The 21,958-nt window shown below is 44.7% G+C and overlaps 4 protein-coding genes across 6 annotated transcripts; 2 read left to right on the forward strand and 2 right to left on the reverse strand.

Moving 5' to 3' along the window:
• Window positions 1–2,004: 2,004 nt before the first annotated feature.
• Window positions 2,005–3,813, forward strand: SERF2 (small EDRK-rich factor 2). 2 transcript variants are annotated; one of them, XM_057721972.1, is made up of 3 exons: window positions 2,005–2,132; window positions 2,748–2,856; window positions 3,457–3,813. In XM_057721972.1, the coding sequence occupies exons 1-3, from the start codon at window positions 2,126–2,128 to the stop codon at window positions 3,740–3,742; spliced, it is 402 nt and encodes a 133-aa protein (XP_057577955.1). In that variant the 5' UTR covers window positions 2,005–2,125; the 3' UTR covers window positions 3,743–3,813. The 2 variants fall into 2 exon arrangements, with proteins under 2 accessions (XP_057577955.1, XP_057577956.1); XM_057721973.1 differs by having other exon boundaries at window positions 2,006–2,132; window positions 3,480–3,813.
• Window positions 3,814–4,403: 590 nt separating this feature from the next.
• Window positions 4,404–9,308, reverse strand: SERINC4 (serine incorporator 4). Of its 2 annotated transcripts, XM_057721976.1 has the most exons (12): window positions 9,193–9,308; window positions 8,524–8,700; window positions 8,169–8,347; window positions 7,615–7,694; window positions 7,399–7,492; window positions 6,926–7,137; window positions 6,644–6,739; window positions 6,414–6,540; window positions 5,947–6,019; window positions 5,486–5,534; window positions 5,191–5,344; window positions 4,404–5,003 (listed from the first exon to the last, which is right to left on the reverse strand). In XM_057721976.1, the coding sequence occupies exons 1-12, from the start codon at window positions 9,292–9,294 to the stop codon at window positions 4,805–4,807; spliced, it is 1,542 nt and encodes a 513-aa protein (XP_057577959.1). In that variant the 5' UTR covers window positions 9,295–9,308; the 3' UTR covers window positions 4,404–4,804. The 2 variants fall into 2 exon arrangements, with proteins under 2 accessions (XP_057577959.1, XP_057577960.1); XM_057721977.1 differs by lacking the exons at window positions 6,926–7,137; window positions 7,615–7,694; window positions 8,169–8,347; window positions 8,524–8,700; window positions 9,193–9,308 and having other exon boundaries at window positions 7,399–7,574.
• Window positions 9,309–9,847: 539 nt separating this feature from the next.
• HYPK (huntingtin interacting protein K) lies at window positions 9,848–11,153 on the forward strand. Its single transcript, XM_057721974.1, has 4 exons — window positions 9,848–10,045; window positions 10,382–10,437; window positions 10,794–10,845; window positions 10,997–11,153. The coding sequence occupies exons 1-4, from the start codon at window positions 9,884–9,886 to the stop codon at window positions 11,090–11,092; spliced, it is 366 nt and encodes a 121-aa protein (XP_057577957.1). The 5' UTR covers window positions 9,848–9,883; the 3' UTR covers window positions 11,093–11,153.
• A 1,279-nt stretch (window positions 11,154–12,432) lies between these two features.
• Window positions 12,433–21,955, reverse strand: MFAP1 (microfibril associated protein 1). Its single transcript, XM_057721971.1, has 9 exons — window positions 21,706–21,955; window positions 17,872–18,091; window positions 16,593–16,722; window positions 16,135–16,322; window positions 15,518–15,626; window positions 15,254–15,414; window positions 13,780–13,939; window positions 13,262–13,351; window positions 12,433–13,162 (listed from the first exon to the last, which is right to left on the reverse strand). The coding sequence occupies exons 1-9, from the start codon at window positions 21,782–21,784 to the stop codon at window positions 12,980–12,982; spliced, it is 1,320 nt and encodes a 439-aa protein (XP_057577954.1). The 5' UTR covers window positions 21,785–21,955; the 3' UTR covers window positions 12,433–12,979.
• Between the last annotated feature and the right edge of the window lie 3 nt (window positions 21,956–21,958).

The following is a 21,958-nucleotide window of genomic DNA, read 5'->3' on the forward strand; positions in this document are numbered from 1 at the left end:
AGGAAGGGAGACGGAGGGGACATTAACGAAATACCTTATTATGGGCCAAATCCTTTATATCCACTTATCTATACTAACCTTTTCCTCAACACCGAGGGGTAGATATTATTCCCATTTTTCATGTAAAGGAATTGAAGCATGGAGAAAATGTGTTCAGAATCAAATCCAGTAAGTAGCAGAGTCAGAATTTGTACACTGTTCTGTGTGCCACCAATGTTTTTTTTTTCTTCAGAACTTTATTGGAGTACAATTTCTTGTGCCAGTTTCTGCTGTACAGCAAAGTGAATCAGCTGTATTTATACATATATCCCCATTTCCCCTTCCTTTTGAGCCTCCCTCCCACCCTCCCTATCCCCCTCTAGGTCATCACCAAGTTTCAAAGTTGATCTCCCTGTGCCCACCAATGTTGATCTATTACATTTAGTATGTACCAAAGGGTGGGATATATGCTACTGGTGATATAAGAAATAATTTTAATACTATAGAAACATAGCAGTAAGTAACACTGAAAGTATAAAAATGAAATGTTTTTCAATATTCTGATGATGTCAAGAAAAAGCTTGTTTGGAAGACTTATGCCTTATTACCTCTATAATACTTGTTAATTTCTCTAAGAAAGAGAGGGCAGGCCCCACCCAGGTTCAGCAGCTTTGATAGTGATGTTATTTTGGTAGAATATAATAATATACTTCCTTATTTCTTTTTCATTGTATTTATTTCTATAGTTACTTTCTGTTTGTGGGCAGGTGATACTGATTTTAAATTTACTAAAGGACTATGAAGTTTGAGTTATACAGGTAGTTTTGAAACTGATACAGGGAGTCCCCTGGTGGTCTAGTGGTTAGGATTTGGTGTTTTCACTGTGGCAGCCCAGGTTCAATCCCTGGTCAGGGAACTGAGATCCCCACAAGCTGCACAGTGCAACCAAAAACAAACAAACAAAAAACCACACAAAAAACAAACTGATAAAAAAATTTTAAGTAATAGCAGTAGTTCAAGTGATACCTGGGTATGGCAAAAATTGAGAGGATGGTATTAAATGAGGTTTATTGCCTTCCCTCAGCTCTATGCTGAGAGAGAAGCAGGTTTGACGTTCCAGCCTCAACTTGGTTCTGCTTGGGCACTAGCTGGAGAGTTAAAATTTACACAAGTTAAAATTTACAACCAATCATTTCCTGTGAGATTTCCTAAGCGTTTCTCCTTTATCAGGACTGGTGGGAACTTTTGAACACAGATTAGTGACACTGGGAATGAGTGCAAGTTTAGTGGGAAATCTAAGCTTCCCGCCCTATTCAAGTGCCAATTGCAAACCAGGTGTGGCTGGTGGAGACAGTGGAGATACTACACTACAGTGGGGAAATGCCAGAGGGAGAAATGGACGTAGTATGTACATTTTCCAATTTCTTAGTCCCTGATCCAACTCCATAGTCTGTGACTTTGGGGTCCTCCAATACTTTTAAAGCTTCTGTGGGGATATGAACAGGACCAAAGTTTTAGTATGTGGCTGCGAATTTCTATACTGGAGGAGTTTAGGATGGGGGAACAATGTGGTTGGAAGGGGGTTTCTGAAATTGCGTTTATACACGATTGTGAACTCAAGTGTCGGTTTAGGGGGGGAATCCTAAGTAACAGGGGCAAGTTTAGCCCCAGCGTCTTCGTAACAGCAGCGGCCATTTCGGCCCCGGTGAACCCGCCGCCCTCTGTTCCCCCTGCGTTCCCTCTGGGCGAGTCTCTCAGGGTCCCAAACCGTCCCCTTATGAGGTCACTCTGCCAGGTCACGTGCCCAAGCCCACGGGAGCGCCACATTGCCAGCCGCACCCCTCCACCCCCACCCTGCCCACGTGACCTGGCCTACTTTCTCCCCGCCCGACCTAAGGACTTGCTCGGAGAGCCCCGCCCCACGCAACGCGCTTGGCCTGCGAACCGCCGCCTCTCATCCGCCCGAGCTCCAGCGTGGCCAGCGGCCCCACGTGTTTCTTCCTGTCCAATGGGAATCGGCGTCCAGGCGCGAAGGGGCGGGGAGGAAAAAGACGACTTCGTTACGGGGCGAGAAAGGGGCGGGGCCTGCAACGACGTACTGAACGAGGGGACGCAGCGGAGGCAGGCCGGAGCCGCTGCCGTCGCCATGACCCGTGAGCGCTGAGACCCCCCTCCTCATGCCCTTTTCTCCCCTACCACCCTAAACACGACTGCCGAGCCTCGGCATTGAGCTCCTTGTGGCTTCCTCAGCGAGACCTTTCTCTGGGAGCGCTGTTTAGCGACCCTCACACCCGGAGCCCGGAAATCGACCCTTTGCATACCGCCACTTCTTGGGAACCTTCTCTCCCCCCGCCCCCCCGCCAGGCAAAGGCCCTCCCCGACCCTCCGCGGTGTGGGAAGAAGCCCTGCGCCCCAGTGATAGACCCAGAGCCCCCAACTCCAGATCCTTGCCCATCCCCCACAGAGACCCAGACCGTTTGCACACATACCGCCCCCATGCTGTCTGGGCCCCCATGCTGTCCCGAAATTGGAAACACGCCTCTAGCAGGCTCCTCAGAACCGTTCTCCGTCCACTCCTCAGTTTGACCTGCCCCGTGGCAGCTTCCCCCCCGCCGCACGTCCAGTAGGCAGCTTAGGCCCCGAAATGGGCCGGTGTCGGCGCCCCGGGAAGGAAGTGTTGGACCCTGCTGGTGTCCGGTGAGGGGAGAGGGTCGCTGGTGTGCGGCCAGAAAGGCCCTGGCGTCTCACTTTTTATCTTCTTTCTCTAGGCGGTAACCAGCGTGAGCTCGCCCGCCAGAAGAATATGAAAAAGCAGAGCGACTCGGTTAAGGGAAAGCGCCGAGATGACGGGCTTTCTGCTGCCGCCCGCAAGCAGAGGTAGCCCCAGGGAGGGGAGGGGAGGGTGGGGTGAGACCTGGCTTTATTAGACCAACGGTTGTACCTGGAAAGAGAGTTAGCTCAAGAGTTTATATCTGGACTAGTCGTGAGGGGCAGAGTACATTGTTTCCTCTAGGGTTTTATTCCTCTCACCCTCTAAATTGTTAGCTCACAGCCTTATAGGAAGGGACTGGGGCGGGTGCTGCCCTTGGTCTGATTTATGAGTGCCCCGGGGTCTGACCTTAAGGGCAAGGGCAGGGAGCTTCACATTTCAAATGCGGTAGTGGTTATGACAGCCCAGTACTTTTGGCCCTCCTTGCTGTTCATTTGTCCTCCCTTCTCCCAGCCTTCTCACTGGTGTTGCTGGGTGTGGTTCTCAGCACAGGATAGCCTTGGGCCTGTGTGGCCAGAGTTCTGACCCCTTGGGCAACAGCCAGATAGAGACTGATTGCCTTTTGAGCCTCAGCTCTCTTCCTCTTGTTCTCCTAGGGTGGGAATACAGCAGCCACATGCTGAATTTTGTCCCATCCACTTCCATCTTATCCTTTGTGCCCTTCATCCCCCTGCATCTTGTCCTTTTTGCCCTCTGGTACCTCCCAGTGCCCCATCATCTCTACCCCCAGGGACTCGGAGATCATGCAGCAGAAGCAGAAAAAGGCAAACGAGAAGAAGGAGGAACCCAAGTAGCTTTGTGGCTTCGTGTCCAACCCTCTTGCCCTTCGCCTGTGTGCCTGGAGCCAGTCCCACCACGCTCGCGTTTTCTCCTGTAGTGCTCACAGGTCCCAGCACCGATGGCATTCCCTTTGCCCTGAGTCTGCAGCGGGTCCCTTTTGTGCTTCCTTTCCCTCAGGTAGCCTCTCTCCCCCTGGGCCACTCCTGGGGGTGAGGGGGTTACCCCTTCCCAGTGTTTTTTATTCCTGTGGGGCTCACCCCAAAGTATTAAAAGTAGCTTTGTAATTCCTTGAGCGCCTGGTTTGACTGGGGATTTGGGGGGATGGGGATGGAGGAATGGCTGCCCTTTCCCACCAAAAGCGGAGAGAACTTAAGACTCTAAAAGGTTGTGGATATGTAGACTAAGTGAAACATCACAGAAAAAAATTCTTTATTGTACTGCAACAAACAGACAGGTATTCTGGGTATGTGGTAGAGAAATTCTCTAAGAGCTGTAGGGACTTCTTTTCTGTGATTTTTGTCCCTCACTCAGACCTTGAACATCATCCTAAGGATGGAGTTGAGGTCCTGAGAAGGAAGGTGCAAGACCTAAATTTATGCCCCTCTTCCTCATTCTTCCTCAGTTTGTTTGCCTGCTTGGAAGTTGGCCCAAATCCTGCTGCTCACTGACTTCCCATGGTTAGCTGCTCTCAAGTGTTCACATTCTCTTCTGTCATTCTTCATGGAATGAGGGCGGTTTTTGTCTTCCCATTTCCTTTTGTCCTGAACATTAGGATTAAAACCTAGGGTAGTCTCTGTGCTTCTTTCTTCCTGTGTCCTGGTTTGTTCTAGGGTTCTGGGCTTCTTATATCCCTCTACCCAGGGCTGAACTCCTTATTTTCCTTTTTATCTCCAAGGACAGAACCAAGTAAGTCTTCAGTCCCTGTTGGTCTTTCTCTGCCCCCATCTCCACCATGAGAGCCAGGAAAGAGCTGGTGCTACACTGTCGGCTGGGATCAGCAGTGGTTCCTGAGCTGCTGACTTGGGAGTCAAGCTCTTGAGCTGGGGTGAAGATGTAGCAGTAGCTACAGTGTGTCAGATACTCTGCCCAGGGCATTAGGGTGTGTATGGCCACTTTTTTCAAGTCAGACATACTGTTGACTTCAGCCTAAAGGGAGGTAACTACCCATTGTGTCCTTGAGGTATCTGTTGGGCTGGACAGCTCCTGTGAGTCAAGACTAGGGGTACAAGTTGAAGGGAACCCCAGTTTGTTAAAAGTACCTAGACTGGATATTTGTTATTCGGCAATACTAACACGATGACAGTGTCGCCTGGAGATATGAGGAGGCTGGGGGTCCTGGGTTGGGGACCAACAGAATGGTGCCAGTAGCAGCCCCAGATAGAGGAGTACACAGGCCCAGCATGAGGCAACCTTGACCCAGAAGGTAGCCCAGCTACCCGTGGTGAAGGTCTTTTCCAGTTCTGCTCCCTCATAGCTGTGGAACCAAAGGCTCTAGTTAGAGAATCTGCAGGGCCGTGACTTTTAGATCTGTCCTACTGACCCACCGGAGCGTATGGTACACCCCTGTGTGTCTCCTGAGAACTCCAGAATGGCCTTGAATTGCTCTTTCTCTAAAACAATTAGGTTTTCAGAAGAGTATCCCAGGCCCACCTTCATCCTACCTGAACCAGTTGGTGAGGGTAACCATAACATAGAGTGATGCAAGGAAGAAGACGAAGTGGAAGGCAGAATAGCTATAGGAAAGCTGCTGGACTTGCACTGGAGGAGCTGGAGAGGTCTCTTGATTAGCTGGCCTGGCAGCCCCACCTCTTTGCCCTGGAGAGAGGAAAGGACTGCTGGCAGCAGTGCTGCTAAAACACCTCTTCCCTCCTCCCCCAGCTTCTTTTGTGAAGGCACTTGAGGGCTCTTTGGCACTCTGCAGAAATCTACACTTATGCATCCTCACTTGACACTCACCTTTCTCTGGCTCCACTGTTTCAGGGCAGCAGAAACAGAGTGAGGGCTTCTGTAAAACAAAAGGCAGCATGTTTTGGAATGACTTTAAAAAGAATGTCTGGGTAATAGTATAGGAAACTCCTCTTTGAAAAGATTGGTGTGTAAAAAGTGGAGGCACACCTGGGTTCAAATTCTAGCTCCAGTATATAACTGGCTATGGGAACTTTGGTAAGATGTTTAACCTCCTGTGCCTCAATTTCTCCATTTGAAAATGGAGCAAGTACCTACCTCACAGGGTTGTTGTGAGGATTAAATTAAATGAGATTATGTATGTAAAGTATCTAGCACAGTGCCTAGCACATTGTGGGTACTCAATAAAAGGTAATAGCAGCTAGAATCTGAGCATTCTGGGTAGAGGTTGATAGGATGTGTGTGTGTCTGTGGCTATGTGTGAGGGGGGAGGGGTACTGGGAATATCTCACCTGGAACTCATAGCTGTAAACCCTGACAATCCACAAGGGCCCAAATACCTCAGCCAGGTAGGAAGCCTCATTGCTGAGAAAGAAGAGACAGTTTTCAAGCTGGTCCAGTCAAATAGCAGGAGGGTTGCCTAAGGGCATTTAATGCCAGCTGGTCCACAGTAGTAACTCTAAGGAGAGTAATATGCTTCTGGAGCCCCTTCCCCCCAAAGATTTAGAAATCTTTTCATGTGAGGGCCCTGAAGTCTTTGTGCATTTAAAAATTCTCATTTCCCCTGCCCCCTTCATCTCATACAGATCATCTTACAGGTGCTATTCTTAGAAGTTGTTTTTGTTCATGGGGAGCTTTCCTCTTATCTTGCTCTAAAGTGTAAATAAACCATGGTCCCAGACAATCTCCTGACCATCCCTCCCTGTCTTTCTGAACATCCTCCCTTCTCTCACACCTTTCCCTTGAAACCTTTACGCACCAAGCAAAAAGCACACATGCATACATGATGCCAGCACTCAGCACTGCCAGAGAAGTATCTGGTGTTTGGGGTTCCATTCTACTCAGGCCAGGCAGGCACAGAGTGTGATTCTGTCCTTGAAGGATTACTGAGAAGGGGCAACAGAAGAAAAAGGTGGTGAGAACAAAGAGTTAGGTATTTGGCAGGAGCTGAAAAGGTGGTAGCATGGGGAATCCTGGTCCTTTCCTTACCACTCTCTGGAGGACGGCTGGACAGTGCAGAGAATGTCAAGTACATGATATAGCAGCTGATGATAGAGGCTTGTAGAAGGCCAGAGCGGGGCTGCTCTGGGGAGAATGGGAATCATTGCTTTAGCCTACAGGGTAGTAATTTCCTTCACTCCTACCCTCACCTGTACTTCTGTCTCCCCACCCTTTGGAGGAAGCAGAGAATTGACTGAGATTAGGGAGGCTGATGAAATTTGCTATACTAAAGGCCCCCAAAATCTGGAATGTTGCAAGGCATGTACCCACTGAGGCGGATGCAGGGAGAGATGGAGAGGAAGGAGAGGAGGCCACAGAAACAAAGGTGCAGACTAAGCAGCATCTTGTTGAGCAGGCAGCCAGCTGGGTGCGTGTAGTGGCGGAACAGGAGCACAGCTGCTACACCTGTCATGCTGTAGAATCCTAGGGTGGTCAGCAGCACAGCTAGGAACCAGCGGCAATCTTGGGCTGCACCTGTTTGCCTAAGGGTGAGAGGTGGGCAATGGCTTGGGGCTCCAACTCTCCTTTTTACCTATTATCAACTATTACCCCTCTCCCAGAGGACTGGTGAGACGTACCCATCCCACCTGGCCCACAGTCACTCACGTTTCTGAGCTTTTAAGATACTACTTAGTGGGAGGCTCTGAGACCATCAACCTGTCATGTCCTTTGTCCAACCTGACTGCGTCTTAGTAACGTGAGACAGACTTCCCAGGAAGCCTTTAGGGTTTTGTGCTCCTTACCAGTTCTTGTCCCAGGAATGGGCAAAGGCTGTAATAAGCACCAGCTGCAGCAGGATGAATGTGAAACCTCCACAGATGCCGATGTAATGCCAGGCTGCAAGTGAGGCACCAGTGTGAAAATGTAGTTGATCATATCATTACTCCTGGTCCTGTTCCTACCCTCTGTTTTTAGAAAATCTTGTAGCTTACTCCTGATCAGGATGAGATGGAAGGTACCTGGGAAGAGATGCTCATCAGGGATGCAGAAGGCAACAGCACAGAGACCTAGCAGGAACAGCAGCTTGAGGAGCCAGAAGCTGGTTAAGAGAAAAAGAGAAAACCAGACTCAGAAGAAAAGGCAAAGGAGAGTGAACAGTGCCCAATGGAGGAAAGGAAAAAAAAAAAAAGCAGAACTATAGGAAAGGGGAGAGAAGAGACAACTAAGTATAAGAAGGTAGGAACCAGTCCCATGTGAGAGGGGCTGGAGATAGGCCCATTACAGCCTATTCCATATTCTGACTCTCAGATACCTAAATAACATCCAGACGATGTTTTAGAGTTCACAAAAGATTTGAATATAGTAACCCCAGTGTTACCTCCATTTCAGAAACTAGAAGGTCAAAGAGAATAAGTGAGTGGCTTGTGGTCACTCAGCAAGTAAAGTGGAAGCAGGGACTTAAACCTGTTTTCTGTCTTTTTACAGTGCTATTATTTCATCTTGGAATTTCCTTTACTCAGCTTAGGTCTACTTCCCTCCCCATCCTCTCCCCACCCAAAGAGTACACACAAACCTGTTATGCAGCTGTGCTCTCAGGCTGGTGGGGGAGTGGAGATTGACCAGCAGCACAGCCTGCAGCAGGTGGAAGGTGGCAGTTCCTGCACATACTCGGTATACAGCCCCAGAGCCACTAAGCACTGGGCAGTGAGAGTGGCCAAACAGATGGGCACACACCCCTGAGGGCATCTGGATCTGGAGGGAAGGTAAATGTGAGAAATGGCTGGGCAAGTCACCATACATAGAGAAGTACCTACTTCTCATGGGTATGTCCACTCATTTGTCCCCTACTCCCAATCTGAATCTCTTTGTTTATCTCAGGGTTTCTTCTGTTACCCTTTCCAGCTGCAACCCAGCCTCCTCCCTCTTACCCCATGTGCCTTGCCCCAGACTCTTTCCACTACCGTCCTTGATAGCAGGAGGCAGCAGACTGCTGAGGTTCCCACATGGAGGAGGATGTAGAACAGGCGGCTACAAGGAGATTCCATGAGGGGGGGCCACCTAGAATGGCAGCAGCAGGTACAGGGAACAGGCCCACAGCAGGACACCTGAGGGTAGAGCAGATTCAGGGCAGCAAGGTGATTTGCTGAGGAAAGGCTTACATTAGTGTACACGTGAGGTTAACCCGTGAGGCTGAATTCCAAAATTTCCCCCTCCCCTCTCTTCTCTCCCTTTCACTCAGGAATTTTCAAACTGTCTGGTTTCAAGCTATTTAGGATTGCCTTCCACTGACATCAAGTAGAGCTTTCACCATAAGAGCTTAACTGCAGGCTTGAGCAGAACTTCCTAAAAGCCTAAATCACATTTGGCCTTTAATCTTCCCCAGGATCTAAACATCTGGTACCGGGGAATGTGGGAGGAGAGGTTTAATGATCAGTAGTCTTAGCGGCAAAGAAGCAAAAGGGCCTCAATAGTGAAAGAAAGGCCTATCATCTTCACCAGCTCCCGTGGGTTTTCCTCCCCTACTTCAGCCACCATTCCCTTTTACTTTTTGAGATAGCGCTTTCTCTAGGGAGCTCTCTGCCCAAGTACCCTCTCACCTGATAGGAGGGAGGACTCACTATGACACTGCCGACTCCACTGCGTTGCTGTGCCAGGCGGAGGGAGGTGCCGGGCCTTGTGACCGCCTTTGCACCCACCATCCTTATCCCAGGTCCACCAGATGGAAGGCAGGTGAGAAGGTAGCAGCTTTCTTTTGTCCTTAGCCCATTGGACTCCTGCTGTGCCGGGGCTGGTCACCCAGTTTAAGGCAGAATGGGGAGGGACATCGGGAAAAGAATACTGATCTCCAGGATGTGGTAAATGCAAATATCCTTGTGACGCTACTTTCTCCCCAGGGCCCTTGGGCCACTCAGGCTCTTCTCCCCAGATTAGGGAGCAGTTTGCATATCTGTCCTGTAGATTAGCATTCTTAATTGGTTTAGGATTAGAAGTCATCCGTCTTGAACAGAATTCCCTGGGGTGTGTGGGCTGGACCTAGTTCAAGAGGAGGGAAGGATGGGAAGGTCTGGAGTGGTGACGGGTTAGGCCTGGCAGAGAGCAACACTGTGCAAACCCGAAAGGAAGTCTAAGAGGTGAACCGGTTTCCTCGCTGAAGCTTCTAGAATCAGAGCACTGAAGAAGGTGTGGCCCAGCGCCAGCCCCGCCTCCTCCTCCTGGCGGAAGTTGTGAGGCAGTTACCGGAAGTCCTGAGGAGGGGCCGGGCCTGTGGGGCGGCGCAGTGGGATCGATATGGCGACCGAGGGGGACGTGGAGCTAGAGTTGGAGACTGAGACCAGCGGCCCGGAGAGGCCTCCAGAGAAGCCGCGGAAGCATGACAGTGGGGCGGCGGACCTGGAACGAGTCACTGACTATGCGGAAGAGAAGGAGATCCAGAGTTCCAATCTGGAGACGGTGAGGTTGGCCGGGAGCGTGTCCGGGCGGGATGAGAGCAGAAGGGGCTAGGAGGCTGGAACTGGAAGCCGCGCTCCAGCACGGGTCCCGATCCCGATGGTGGGAGGAGGCCAGAGGGAAACTAAACCGTCATTGGAGCTCGCCGCTTGCGAAAAGGAGCTTGATGGAGATTGGGTTTAAAATGGGTTTCAGGTGCACAGGGTTGAATTAAACGTAGGCCCGGGTTCCTGGTAGGCTCTTCATCGTGAATACACACCCCACCCGCTTGTTGCTGGTATTTTAGGTTATTAGGAATTGTGGGTAGTAGAGCAGTAACTAGATCTGTCTTTCCCGTAGGCCATGTCTGTGATTGGAGATAGAAGGTCCCGGGAGCAGAAAGCCAAACAGGAACGGTAAGTCTTACCTACCGGCCCCACTCTGCCCCCTAGACGAAAAAAAGGCATCGTTAGGCTTTTGTACCTTGTACTGTTCTTCAACTCTATCACCAGTTTTTGCAGATCTAAGTTTTACTCTTCCACCAACAACTTTACTCTTGTTGGTGGAAGGAAAGGCCTTCTGGCAATACTTGCTGTAAATATTCCAGGGGATGGGGTGGGATGTTAGGTGAGGGGGTGGGAGTCATTTTCTGTTTTCAGTTAACAATGTTTATCAAGAGTCATTTATTTGTATGGCACAGCTGGGAATGATCCTTTCTGGGAGTTTGTGGTGGAGGTAAAGAATGAGGATTAAAGTTCTTGAATATTTGCAGTGAGAAGGAACTGGCAAAAGTTACCATCAAGAAGGAAGATCTGGAGCTGATAGTGAGTAGTAATGCCTAACCACTGTATGGGTGGGGGAGGTTTCTTTGCTTAATTTGGGTTTTTTCCTGAAACAAGTAGAATCCTTATGTTTTGCTGGTACATTAATGCTGGGGAGGAGAGGTAGGTAAAATCATTGATCCTTTTCCTGCAGATGACAGAGATGGAGATCTCCCGAGCAGCAGCAGAACGGAGCTTGAGGGAACACATGGGCAACGTGGTAGAGGCTCTTATTGCCCTAACCAACTGATTTGTTTTCTCAGACCTACCCACTGGACTAACTTATTTCAATAAAGATGTCCTTTTTTTAAGTTGCAGTTTTATCATTTTGGATCAAGTACAATGTACCTCATATTGTATTGTGGGAAATTTACATGTTGGAGTATAACCCTTAATGAAAGATCAGTGTAGAAGAGTACCTTATGTTCAGATGCAGATTCTATGTGGCAGACCAAGCTCATTCACATGACTAGTTCTCATCAGTAATCAAGATACACTTAGAGTCTCAGCAAAGTTTACTGTACACCATGGCATGTGTCTCTAGGGTAGCTTATGAATAGCTGAAAGGCTGGTACCTGCCTGGGAGCCACTGTATATAGTTGTAAGTCACCAGTCCAGTTCATAAGCCACTGTGAGTCAGAATTTAGGTACTAAGGTGGCAACATGGTAACTACAATATAAGTTATCAAAGATTATGTCTTATATAGAGAATTAATTTATCAAGGATTTTGATTTAGTATTTTCTAAACCACAATACTTACACCTTAGATTCCATTTTCTAACCTGGAGAGAAAGCAATTTTACTTTAAAAGTTGATCAAATTTGGCCAAGTCACCCTTCCTGAGCTTGTTTCCTCAACTGTAAAATGATACACATCTGATAGGTTGCCATAAGAACTGATGAGCAGATGAATGTAGGTCTTATTCTCATCTTGGCTCTAGGATGATTCTTAGATTGTATCTCCTTCTGGCACATACAACAGTGACTTACATTCATCTTTGTATTTATTACCTCATAGTAATTATTTGCACTCGTATTTTTATTCTAGAACATTTAAGGATTTATGAGTGATTCTCCTAGTGGGGCATTTAAAGATTGTGAAAAGACCTTGCCCTTCTCATTTTTTTCCCTTATTTTTTTTAATGCAATTTAGAGATAGTCTTCCTACTGGTTATATGTCACTCCTTTTAACTCCTAGGACTCCTAATGCTCTGCTACATGCATGGTGGTTATGTAGTAAATATTAAATGGAAAAATTAAATTTAACTTTGCCAGTGACATCTAGCATATCACTACACTGCAACTCAGAGCACTGTACCCTCCTTGATCTATGAGCTGGGCAAGGAGAAGATACTAGTATGCTACTTGGATTCCTCATTTCATGTGTCCAGTTTGTTCTATACACAACTGTAGTTTAGACAGCAAGGACAACCACAAACATATTTGCTCAGGGAATAAATCTAGGTGTTACTTACAATACAGCCCGTCTAGCATTTGTGCTTGTTTCTGAGATCAAAGGGGATGATTAAAATGTGAAACATCATATGCCTGACAATTCCCTGCTGTCTTTTATTTTAGTTAACAGGTAGATACTTGTCAGCCTGCACATTTTATTTCTGGTATGCTAAAAAACCTCTTGGTGTATGATTCTTTTATTTCTTGATACACACACACACACACACACACACACACACAAATGGATCAAAAAGTATGTTCATCTAGAAAAATTTACCCCAAAAATGCAAAACAGGTTTCAATGAGCTTAGATTTCCTGTAAGGTAGAAGTAATGCATTGTCCGCTTACATGCCCATCCATGTTTCTAACCCAAGCTGAGGGCCGGAAAAAGAAACTTGGAACAGTCCCAAGTGAATATGGGAAGCCAGAGCAGTAATGAAATCGAAGATTTCTCAGAAATAGTCCTATGTAGGGAGCCTCTAATTCTACTGCGGGTTTCTCTGCATGAGTCCAAACCTCACAAAGTACCTTCAAAGCCTAGGTTTGTCCAGTATCAGAAGTATGGCAGTAGGTTCAGCAGGCTGGATACAGGGACTATGTAAATAGTAAAAACAAATCAAGGATCAGATGCTGACATTTCCCCCTTGTGTCACACAGGTGGAAGAATAAGTAGTTGAACTCTTAAGTAGTTTTCCGCTTCTTCGCAGATGGCCGCTCAAATACATCTCGTACCCCAGCTGCCTTTTGTTTAAAGAACTTTGTGTTCTGAGCACTCTCTTGGCCCCATGCTGAGTCAAAGGAAGTGGTGTCTTGATCCACAAGGTGGGTGTATTTGGTACGACCAGAGCGTCCAAAGTTCTTGACCTGTAAGGATAGATGATGAGTTACACCATCAGATGAGTTATATTATGTCCCAGCCTTCAATGTTACTTTTCTCTTTCGTGTCATTAAGGCACCCCATACCTGCATGACTTTGGGAAGAATGGTTTTGTTGAAATGATCCTCCAGGGTAGGTGCACTGAAATCTCTCTTGTATACTTCTTCATCCTCATCCTGTAGAAAAGAGTCTTATCAATCTTGTGATTTTATTTCTCATATATTCAAACTACAATTTTTTTTGAGATCATTTTTTAAAAACCATTCTACTTTTTAATTTTATTTAATTTCCCAGCTATGAATAATGGCATCTAAGTGATTTGGGGGACCTACATAACCTAGTATCTATATAGATCACTATTTCAGTTCCTCAATTCTTCTATTACATCACTTCCTCCTTCCAAGAGCTGGGGCCAAAAGAGAACAGCTGCTGCTACTTCAAAAATCCTTTTGCCAATGCTTTGCTCTATTTGGTTTTATATCCTTCAGAGGCAAAAAGCAAATGAGAAAGTTGACCACTGGCAAGTGGAAGTAACATCCCAGGACCAGGGAAATGGGGAGTTATTCCTACTGCCCCATTTTCCCATTCTTTTTTCACTCCTTACCATGAAGAAGGCACCCCGGTGATAATACTTCTGCAAGAACTTATATTTGCCCTTAACAGCTTTGTTGGTAATGACTTTGCCGTTTGCCCGAAGCTCAGCTCGCCTCTCTTCCTCAGTCAGGTTTCGCATTCGTTCAATTTCTGCTTTCTCCTTCTCAAGCCTGTCAGGAGAACAGAACTATTTATTAGTATCATTTTAGCTTCAGAAAGACCTAGTTATCTGAGTATGACACAGTCCCACCTCCTTTCAAGCACTATTCATCTTTATCAATTCTAGTTATTACCTGTTAGGAATCAAGATCAGGAGCTCAATAAATAAAAAGGTGAGGTAGTCTTCATTATGCTTGCAAGACCAGGTATTGCAAACTTCTGAAAGTTGATTCTAGCCTTTTTGAGGTTCAGACATACTACTACTGCTTGATCTTATAACATTACTAACTTCCCTTTCCTAAAAAGCCTTAGTTTAAAAAAAATCAGAATTTAAAATAACTGTATAAGACTTTCCTGGTATTTCTTTAGTAATGTGCTTACATGTCACAAACCAAGGATCACCATTATTAATTAGATTGCAGTGACTAACCTTTTTTTTTTGGGGGGGGGTGGAGAGTCACAGATCCCTTTTCTTCAAAAAATGCAAATATACACATAATTTTTCATACAGTGTTAAAGGATACATGGACTCCTTGACACCCAGGATAAAAACCTTAGAAACTAAAGGCTGAAGACAGAGTCCTCTATTGAGGGTTTCTCTTTATAATCTGGGATTACCTTCTCTATTCCTAGTAATTTTTAGGAATGGGTGATGCAGCTCAGAAATGATTCTGCTCTAACACAGTGATTATGGTAGATTATTTAAATGCCACAAATTCTTCCCCTTACAGTATGCATGTTCCTTTGCAGAAATGAAACATGAGCCTCAAAAGACCTTGCCAGCTTCCACCTTTGCCCTCTTAGAACAGTGCCCTGAGACCATTATGTCAGGAAACTAGTCTAACCTACTGAAGTGAGGCATTCTAGCCAACAGTCAGCACCAACCACCAGACATATGAGTGAAGCCCAGTCAATCTTCCAGCTGGATGCAACTGTATAAGAGAACCTAGGTGAAATCAGCAGAGGAACTGCATAGCCAGCCTCCAAAATTGTGAGAAATAATTGTTTCAAGTCACTTTACTTTGGGGTTGGGTTGTTATGCAACAACAGAGAACGGATTACAGCGAGTAACATGTGTGTCTACTAGGAAACTACTAAAGGGAGTATCAGCTGGCACTCTGTCGTGGAGAAACACTGACAAAATGTGTTTCTTTTCCCTGATTTTATTGTTTAACAAGCCATGTTCCAATTATGGGAAACACCCTCAGTTGCAGGAACCCTAAGAAAAGCTAGAATGGAACTTGGTAGGTGTGGAGCCTCAGAGCTACCCTACTAGGAACCTGTCCCATCAGTGTATTAAGCTCTAGGCCCATCCTATTACTCACGCTTCTCGATCTTCTCTGTCCCTCTTGATTCTCTTTAGCTCCCGAACTTTCCATGCCTCATATTCCTCCTCATCATTTTCGTCATCAGTATTGAGTGCATCCAGTGCAGCTAGGGACCGCTTGTTCTCCTCCAGCTCTTTCTTGGTCTCCTCTTCTACAATCTGGATAGGGAGAATAATTCAACTGTTGGACTTCCTTATTCTCTTCAGACAGAACCGAAACATACAACTCCTTGCACTCAATCCTCACAGCCACCCCCAGTACCTTGAGTGTGTACTTGCGCCTCTCCTCAGCCATGCGTTTGGCCTCCTGCTCCAGCTCCTTCTGTTTCAATGCTTCAGCCTCACGTTCTTGAACTGTTACCCGGTCTTTCCTGTAGCACAAAGGTCCTGTTAATTACCCAAAGCCCTTAGAGTGGAGCTCTTTGTTCCCCTAAATAAAGTCCCTTCCAAACTACACAAAGCCAAACAATTTCTGGCTGTGTTATTTGCAAAGAGCCAAAAATGGGAGTCATCTCACGTCTTTAGAGCATCAAAATTCCATTCATCTTTGATAACTGCCTGAATAGCAAGAAACCTGCTGGACTGTAGGATTTTTAGCCATTAGGAAAGGAATAGGAATTTGCTCTTCAAGCTTGATTTTGTATTTAAAATAATATAAGACCTTGGCGGGTATGTTTTATTTAGGTGGAAAGGGAGATGTGAAAACAAACATAAGCTCCCTGCTAACACCAAGTTACTCTGTCGAGTTGGGGCACTGGGAAAAAGACTTTTACTTGGTGCTTACATTTCAGAAGAGCATGAGAGAGAAAAGGGGCTTCCATCTTCAGACCTGGAAAGCAGTAATCATGTGGATTCAGGCCTGGTTTGTGAAATACTTACTTCCGAATGAAGACTGGCTTAAGGCGAGGCTCCATCTCATCTTCACTGTCTGTGTATTCTTCATACTCAGACTCTGATTCTGACTCCTCCCCGGAACGTCCTTCATCTTCCACCTCCATGACTTCCAGCTCTTCATTTTTTCTCTCCTGCGCTCGTTGACGCATCATGCCACGGCGCCGTTCGATTTCCTGTCAAGGTGTATGTCCAAGCCAGTGAGCTAAATGCCTGTGCTCTGAGATGGCTTTTTAGTTTTACTTCATCAAGCTCAACAAATTCTGATATAAGTAAAATGCAACTTAGTACCATTCTATTTCAGTCCTATCCCCAATAAGCAGGGAACACTGGATCAGACTTCTGCCAAAAGCAGATATCTTGTGCCTTTAAGGCCTCAACAAAGGAACACAGGCCCTAACTTTTTCTTGTACCCAGAAGGAACTTGCCACTTTCCTTAATTATACCTCATCATCAATCTCTTCCTCTTCTTCTTCACTGCTGTCTTCCCGTTCCATGCGCCAAGCATCTCCTTCTACTTCAGAGTCACTTTCTCCAACCACTTCAGGTTCCACTATTTTCCGATGTCGAGCCAATCTGAAAGACAGTGTCCAACTGTAACACCAACCTCACAAAAACGAAGAGGCATCAACCACATTTCCTTAGTCACAGAGCACCTGGACATTAGGTTTGCTCTGATTAGTACTGAAGTCTGGAGATGAGGAAAATGAGGAGCAGATTAAAGTGTCAGAACAAATAGTCAAGTTGGACCTAAAACGTTACATGTATGCTGAGGCACCCTGGGGCACTGCAACAAACTTAGATGGGTGCACTGGGATATATTTTAAAGCTCAAGGTACTTCACAGTTTTAACAGTAGATCATACTATGTTTCCTTTCAATGATATCATATCTTTGTGAAACTGGGTTTTCTGGACAGCTGTGATAAAAAGCAAGTACTGCATGAAAGTCAATATGGTACAGGAAACAAGTGACAGTGCCAATGCGATTCTAAGGTTTGAGAAGTCATCAGTGCCCAAGAGGCAAAAAAACCCCGGTAGTAAGTAACTGTGGTTATGTAAAAATAAAATAAAAATGTTTTTTTCTTTTATATGTATTATATTTTTCAAGTGGCTAAGTTGCTAGGACATAAATATTTATTAAATCATTTGGATCTAACTACCTAACAAAATAAACAGAATTGTTTGGGCCCAGGGGCTCTGTGAAAAAACTCCTGAGACAACATAAAATGTGAAAGTTCGGGGCATCTGGCCTACTCTGTAAGGTAATGGCTCAGTCAATATATAATATATAAAATCCCTCATTGGGAGGCTCCCTTCCCGACATGAGACCACTCATCAGTCCTTTTTTCCTATTTCTTCAGTGTCATTTCTCCTCACTAGCCTTAAGAATAAGTGTATGGATAAAATCAATTTCTCAAACTTTATAAAACATCTTTGTGCTGAAAAGACTCAACAAACCAACCAACAGTCTGTGTTTTCTATCCCTTTAATGAGTTATTGTTCCTAACCCCCAATGTGTCTCAGTTTCCTCACTTGTAAAAATGGGAATAACAGTATCTACCTCAAGATTATTATGTGGATTATAAGAATTAGTAAATGTAATATACCTGGAACAGTGCCTGGAACATAGTAAGTACTATTCAAGTATTAGCTATTATTGCTGTTGTTTGTATTAATTATCTTGTAGGGGTTCAGGTCCAGGGAAACATAACTGTAGTCATTACCTCTCCTCCACATCTTCACTAATACGGTTCTGCAAACGCCGCAGCCGAGGGTCGCTAGATGAATCCTCCTCCTGTTCCTCGGGCTCTGCTTCTTGTTCTTTGGCTTTCTTAATGAACTGAAACTCTTCATCCTCCTCATCTGAGGATTCCATAGGGGCATAGTCTGGCCTCTTTCCCGACACATAACGTTTTACCTTCACTTTTTCCATCGAAATCTCACCTGGGTGACAAATACCACTTATGTTTCAGTAGTCTCTTTCCCAATGTCCTTCAACCCTTGGCCTTTCCAGGTAGAGCCCTGTATTCCTGGCAAACCAGAGTTCAAGCAGAAGAAGAGAGCCACTACCCAACCACCTATTCATCTAATGCTGTTTTCCTACAAAGGCCAAGTCATGAGAAGGTATTCTTGTGAATACCAACACTAATGATAATGAGGCCTAGCTTGGGTACAATGAAGTGGAGGAAGGCGGGCAGTGAAACAACAGAAAAAGTTCCCCCAAATAGGAGATTATGTCCATGACAAATTCATGCTAATCCACTTCAACTATATGCTTAAGCGAATTATTCTTAACAGTGCCTAGCACACAGTAAGGATGACTTAAGTGGGAATATAAAATTAAAATATTGCTCATTCTTTTAGTTCGAGACTTTTCTGTGGCAGCCTTTATAATTTATAACCACATAACTCAATCTTCTAATCTTTATTTCTACCTTCTTTTTTTTTAGCTTATGCGTCTTCAAACCTGCAAGAGTAGATTATCTGTCTTTTACAAATACCAGCAATTCCAGGGAACAGAAAAAGTATGAGAACTAGCCAATACACTTTATAAGATGAATATAATCCTGATAACCAAACTGGGCAGTTCAAGGGAAAACTTCAGGTGGATTTCACTCACGAGCATACATACAAAACCTCTAACATTATAGCAAGTGTATTCAGGCAATGTAAAAACTAACCAAAAACCCCTCTAAGCTATAGTGACATAATAGGATTTAGCCCAGGGCTACAGGATGGCTTAACCTTAGAAAATTAACAGCGGAAAAAATAATCTACTATTTAAAGTTTATATATTTAAAGTCACATAATGTTAACAATAGATATAGCAAACATTATATTTAATGATAAAACATTAGAAGCATTCGTTTAAAAAACAGTGGGCATCATTAGGTTGTCCCTATCATACCTTCTAATCAACATTATATTATGGTTTTAATTAGCACAATAAGAAAAGAAAAAGAGATAAAAGGTAAGATTGAAAAGGAAGAAACTGCCACGATTTGCAGACTATGATTACTTATGTAGAAAATACAAGATAACCAACAGATAAGCTAAAAAAAATTCAAGAAGAATGCTGCATAAATGCTAGATAAAAATAAATGTACCTATACACTGGCTACATTAGAAAATACAGTTAAAAATTACTATTTACAATAGCAACTAATCTGTAAGATACTAAGGAATAAATTCAACAAATGATGTAGGCCTTTAGGAGGAAAAATACATAATTGTATTTAAATATATAAAAATATCAAAATAAATGAAGAAATATATCATGTTCAAGGATGAAAAGATGGAAACTGTGCCTGAGTTGATCAATAAATGCGTGATCTATAATTTATTTATTTATTTATTTATTTATTTATTTATTTATTTATTGGCTGTGTTGGGTCTCTGTTGTTGCGCTGGGCTTTCTCTAGTTGCGGGGAGCGGGGGCTACTCTTCATTGCGGTGCATGGGCTTCTCAGTGTGGTGGCTTCTCTTGTTACAGAACATGGGCTCTAGGCACGTGGGCTTTAGTAGTTGTGGCACACAGGCTCAGTAGTTGTGGCTCATGGGCTCTAGAGCACAGGCTCCCTAGTTGTGTCGCATGAGCTTAGTTGCTCCACAGCATGTGGGATCTTCCCGGACCAGGGCTCAAACACGTGTCCTTTGCATTGGCAGGCAGATTCTTAACCACTGCGCCACCAGGGAAGTCCCGTAATCTATAATTTTAATTCAATTTTATTAAAAGCTGTTCCCAGGCTGATTCAGAAATCATATAGAAGAATAGGAGGTCAAACAGAGCCAAGACAATTCTGAAGAATAAGGTGAGGTAAAAGACAACAGACACCTCACCAAAGAAGATATACAGATAGCAAATAAGCACATGAAAACATGCTCCATATTTTGTCTTCAGGGAAATGGAAATTAAGAAAACAATCAGATACCACTACACACATATTAGACTGGCCAAAATCCAGAGTTCTGACAATACTAAATGCTGGTGAGAATGTAGAGCAACAGGCACTCTAATTCACTGCTGGTGGGAATGCAAAATGGCACAACCACTTTGGAAGATAGTTCCATGGTTTCTTACAAAACTAAGCATATTCTTACCATATGATCCAGCAATCCTATTTACCCAAAGGAGTTGAAAACTTATGTCCATACAAAAACCTGCACACAGAAATTTATTGCAGCTTTGTCCATAACTGCCAAAACTTGTAAGCAACCAAGATGTCCTTTACCAGGTGAATGGATAAATAAAATGTGGTACATCCAGATGATGGAATATCACTCATCAATTAAAAAAAAAAAGAAAGATATCAAGCCATGAAAAGACATGGGGGAACTTTAAATGCACAGTAAAAACACTGTGTGATACCATAATGCTGGATATATGTCCCTATACATTTGTCCAAATCCACAGAATGTACAACACTAGAGTGAACCTTAATGTAAACTACTGACTGGCTGATAATGATGTGTCAATGTAGGTTCACCTTACCCTAGAGAAATTTTTACACAAGTGCACTAAAGAGATATGTTTAAGCACTGTTTGTAACAGGAGAAAAAGTAACAAAACAACAACTATCCCTCAGCAGGGAACAAACTGTGGTTTAATTATACAATGGAATTCATAAGCAGTTAAAATAAATAACAGCTTCATGTATTCAAAGCATACTTTTCAAAAGTCATGTTGAGTTAAAAAAAAAAAAAAGGCAGGTTGCACAAGGATAGGTATTGTAAAAAAGTTTTTGTTTTAAAAAACTAAAAAGAATCGAAATTATTTTCCACATACTTTACTGAAAAAATTGACTTTCAGTCTGACTCTCCAAACAGGTACAGTTTTCCTTCATCCATCTGCACTCATTAGAATCCTACCCATCCTTTAAAGATCAAGTTAAATACCCCAATCTGAAGAGATTATTCCTTCTCTGTCCTCCCAAAGCACTTCCTTTGTTATCACCTATGTGACAGGTATTACAGGTGTGAAAGACCGTACACCTTAGAATTTGCCTCTTTTTTGCATGTCTCACACCTACTAGACTATGAGGTCCTTACACCACTGTCTCACACCACTTTGTATTCAATTTAACAAATAGGCACTGCGTTGGTTGAAAGGGATAAAAAGTTTAATAAGACAGAGTTCCTGCCTCAAGGAGGTTATGAGCTTATGATCTAGTAGAGGAAGATGTACACGTAATTACAATAAGAGTTATAAAAACATCATAAACAGACTATGGATAACAAAAGAGGGACTGTATCCCACACAACGCCTTGCAAACAGCAAGCATTCACCATATTTATTAGTCTAACCTATTGGTAGAGGCCAAGGCAAGAGGCTGCTTGCTGTAGGACAGAGCACACAGGCTCCAGTAATAGGATGAGATGGAAGTAGCTCTTTTTCCCCCTCAGGCAACGCGACTGGATGCGAGTTTGATGGGGAAAGTCGACGAAACTGGGGGCAGGGTCTTAAGGGTCGCTGGGGTTGAGGTGCTGGGCCCGGGGTAGGTTTGGAGTATGCTGGGGAAAGAGGAAAGATCCCACTGGAAAACCGTTCAGCACAGTACCTTTCTCATTGCGAACCGGGACGGCCCCAGCCGTAGACTGAATGGGCGGTTGTTTCATGAGTGAGCTTGGAACCGACATGATGATGGCAGCAGCGATGACTCCCGAAACCTGACTGATTCCAAACTGAAGCGCTACAACGTCAACGAAGAGAAAAAACCCTCTCCTCCAAAGGCCACTGGACACTGCTGCGCGACTGATAGAAACACTACTTACGACCAAGCTAGAAAAACCGGAAATATGCGACCAGAGGAT

Source organism: Hippopotamus amphibius, chromosome 2 (genome assembly GCF_030028045.1).
Source record: "Hippopotamus amphibius kiboko isolate mHipAmp2 chromosome 2, mHipAmp2.hap2, whole genome shotgun sequence".
Taxonomy (NCBI): domain Eukaryota; kingdom Metazoa; phylum Chordata; class Mammalia; order Artiodactyla; family Hippopotamidae; genus Hippopotamus; species Hippopotamus amphibius.

What these genes read in the sequence shown, in the direction of transcription:
- MFAP1 (XM_057721971.1), bottom strand. Translation starts at nt 21,784, where the DNA reads ATGTCGGTTCCAAGCTCACTCATGAAACAACCGCCCATTCAGTCTACG. An exon ending in GACAGAGAAGATCGAGAAGC is followed by an intron (nt 13,940 to 15,253) that starts GTGAGTAATAGG and finishes TTCTCCTGACAG; the next exon opens with GCTTGAGAAGGAGAAAGCAG. An exon ending in ACCGGGGTGCCTTCTTCATG is followed by an intron (nt 13,352 to 13,779) that starts GTAAGGAGTGAA and finishes TCTTTTCTACAG; the next exon opens with GATGAGGATGAAGAAGTATA.
- SERF2 (XM_057721972.1), top strand. An exon ending in GCTGCCGCCCGCAAGCAGAG is followed by an intron (nt 2,857 to 3,456) that starts GTAGCCCCAGGG and finishes GGTACCTCCCAG; the next exon opens with TGCCCCATCATCTCTACCCC.
- SERINC4 (XM_057721976.1), bottom strand. Translation starts at nt 9,294, where the DNA reads ATGGTGGGTGCAAAGGCGGTCACAAGGCCCGGCACCTCCCTCCGCCTG. An exon ending in TTTACAGCTATGAGTTCCAG is followed by an intron (nt 5,535 to 5,946) that starts GTGAGATATTCC and finishes TTTGTTTTACAG; the next exon opens with AAGCCCTCACTCTGTTTCTG. An exon ending in AACAGTGGAGCCAGAGAAAG is followed by an intron (nt 5,345 to 5,485) that starts GTGAGTGTCAAG and finishes TCCTCTCTCCAG; the next exon opens with GGCAAAGAGGTGGGGCTGCC.
- HYPK (XM_057721974.1), top strand. Translation starts at nt 9,884, where the DNA reads ATGGCGACCGAGGGGGACGTGGAGCTAGAGTTGGAGACTGAGACCAGC. An exon ending in CAGAAAGCCAAACAGGAACG is followed by an intron (nt 10,438 to 10,793) that starts GTAAGTCTTACC and finishes GAATATTTGCAG; the next exon opens with TGAGAAGGAACTGGCAAAAG. An exon ending in AGGAAGATCTGGAGCTGATA is followed by an intron (nt 10,846 to 10,996) that starts GTGAGTAGTAAT and finishes CTTTTCCTGCAG; the next exon opens with ATGACAGAGATGGAGATCTC.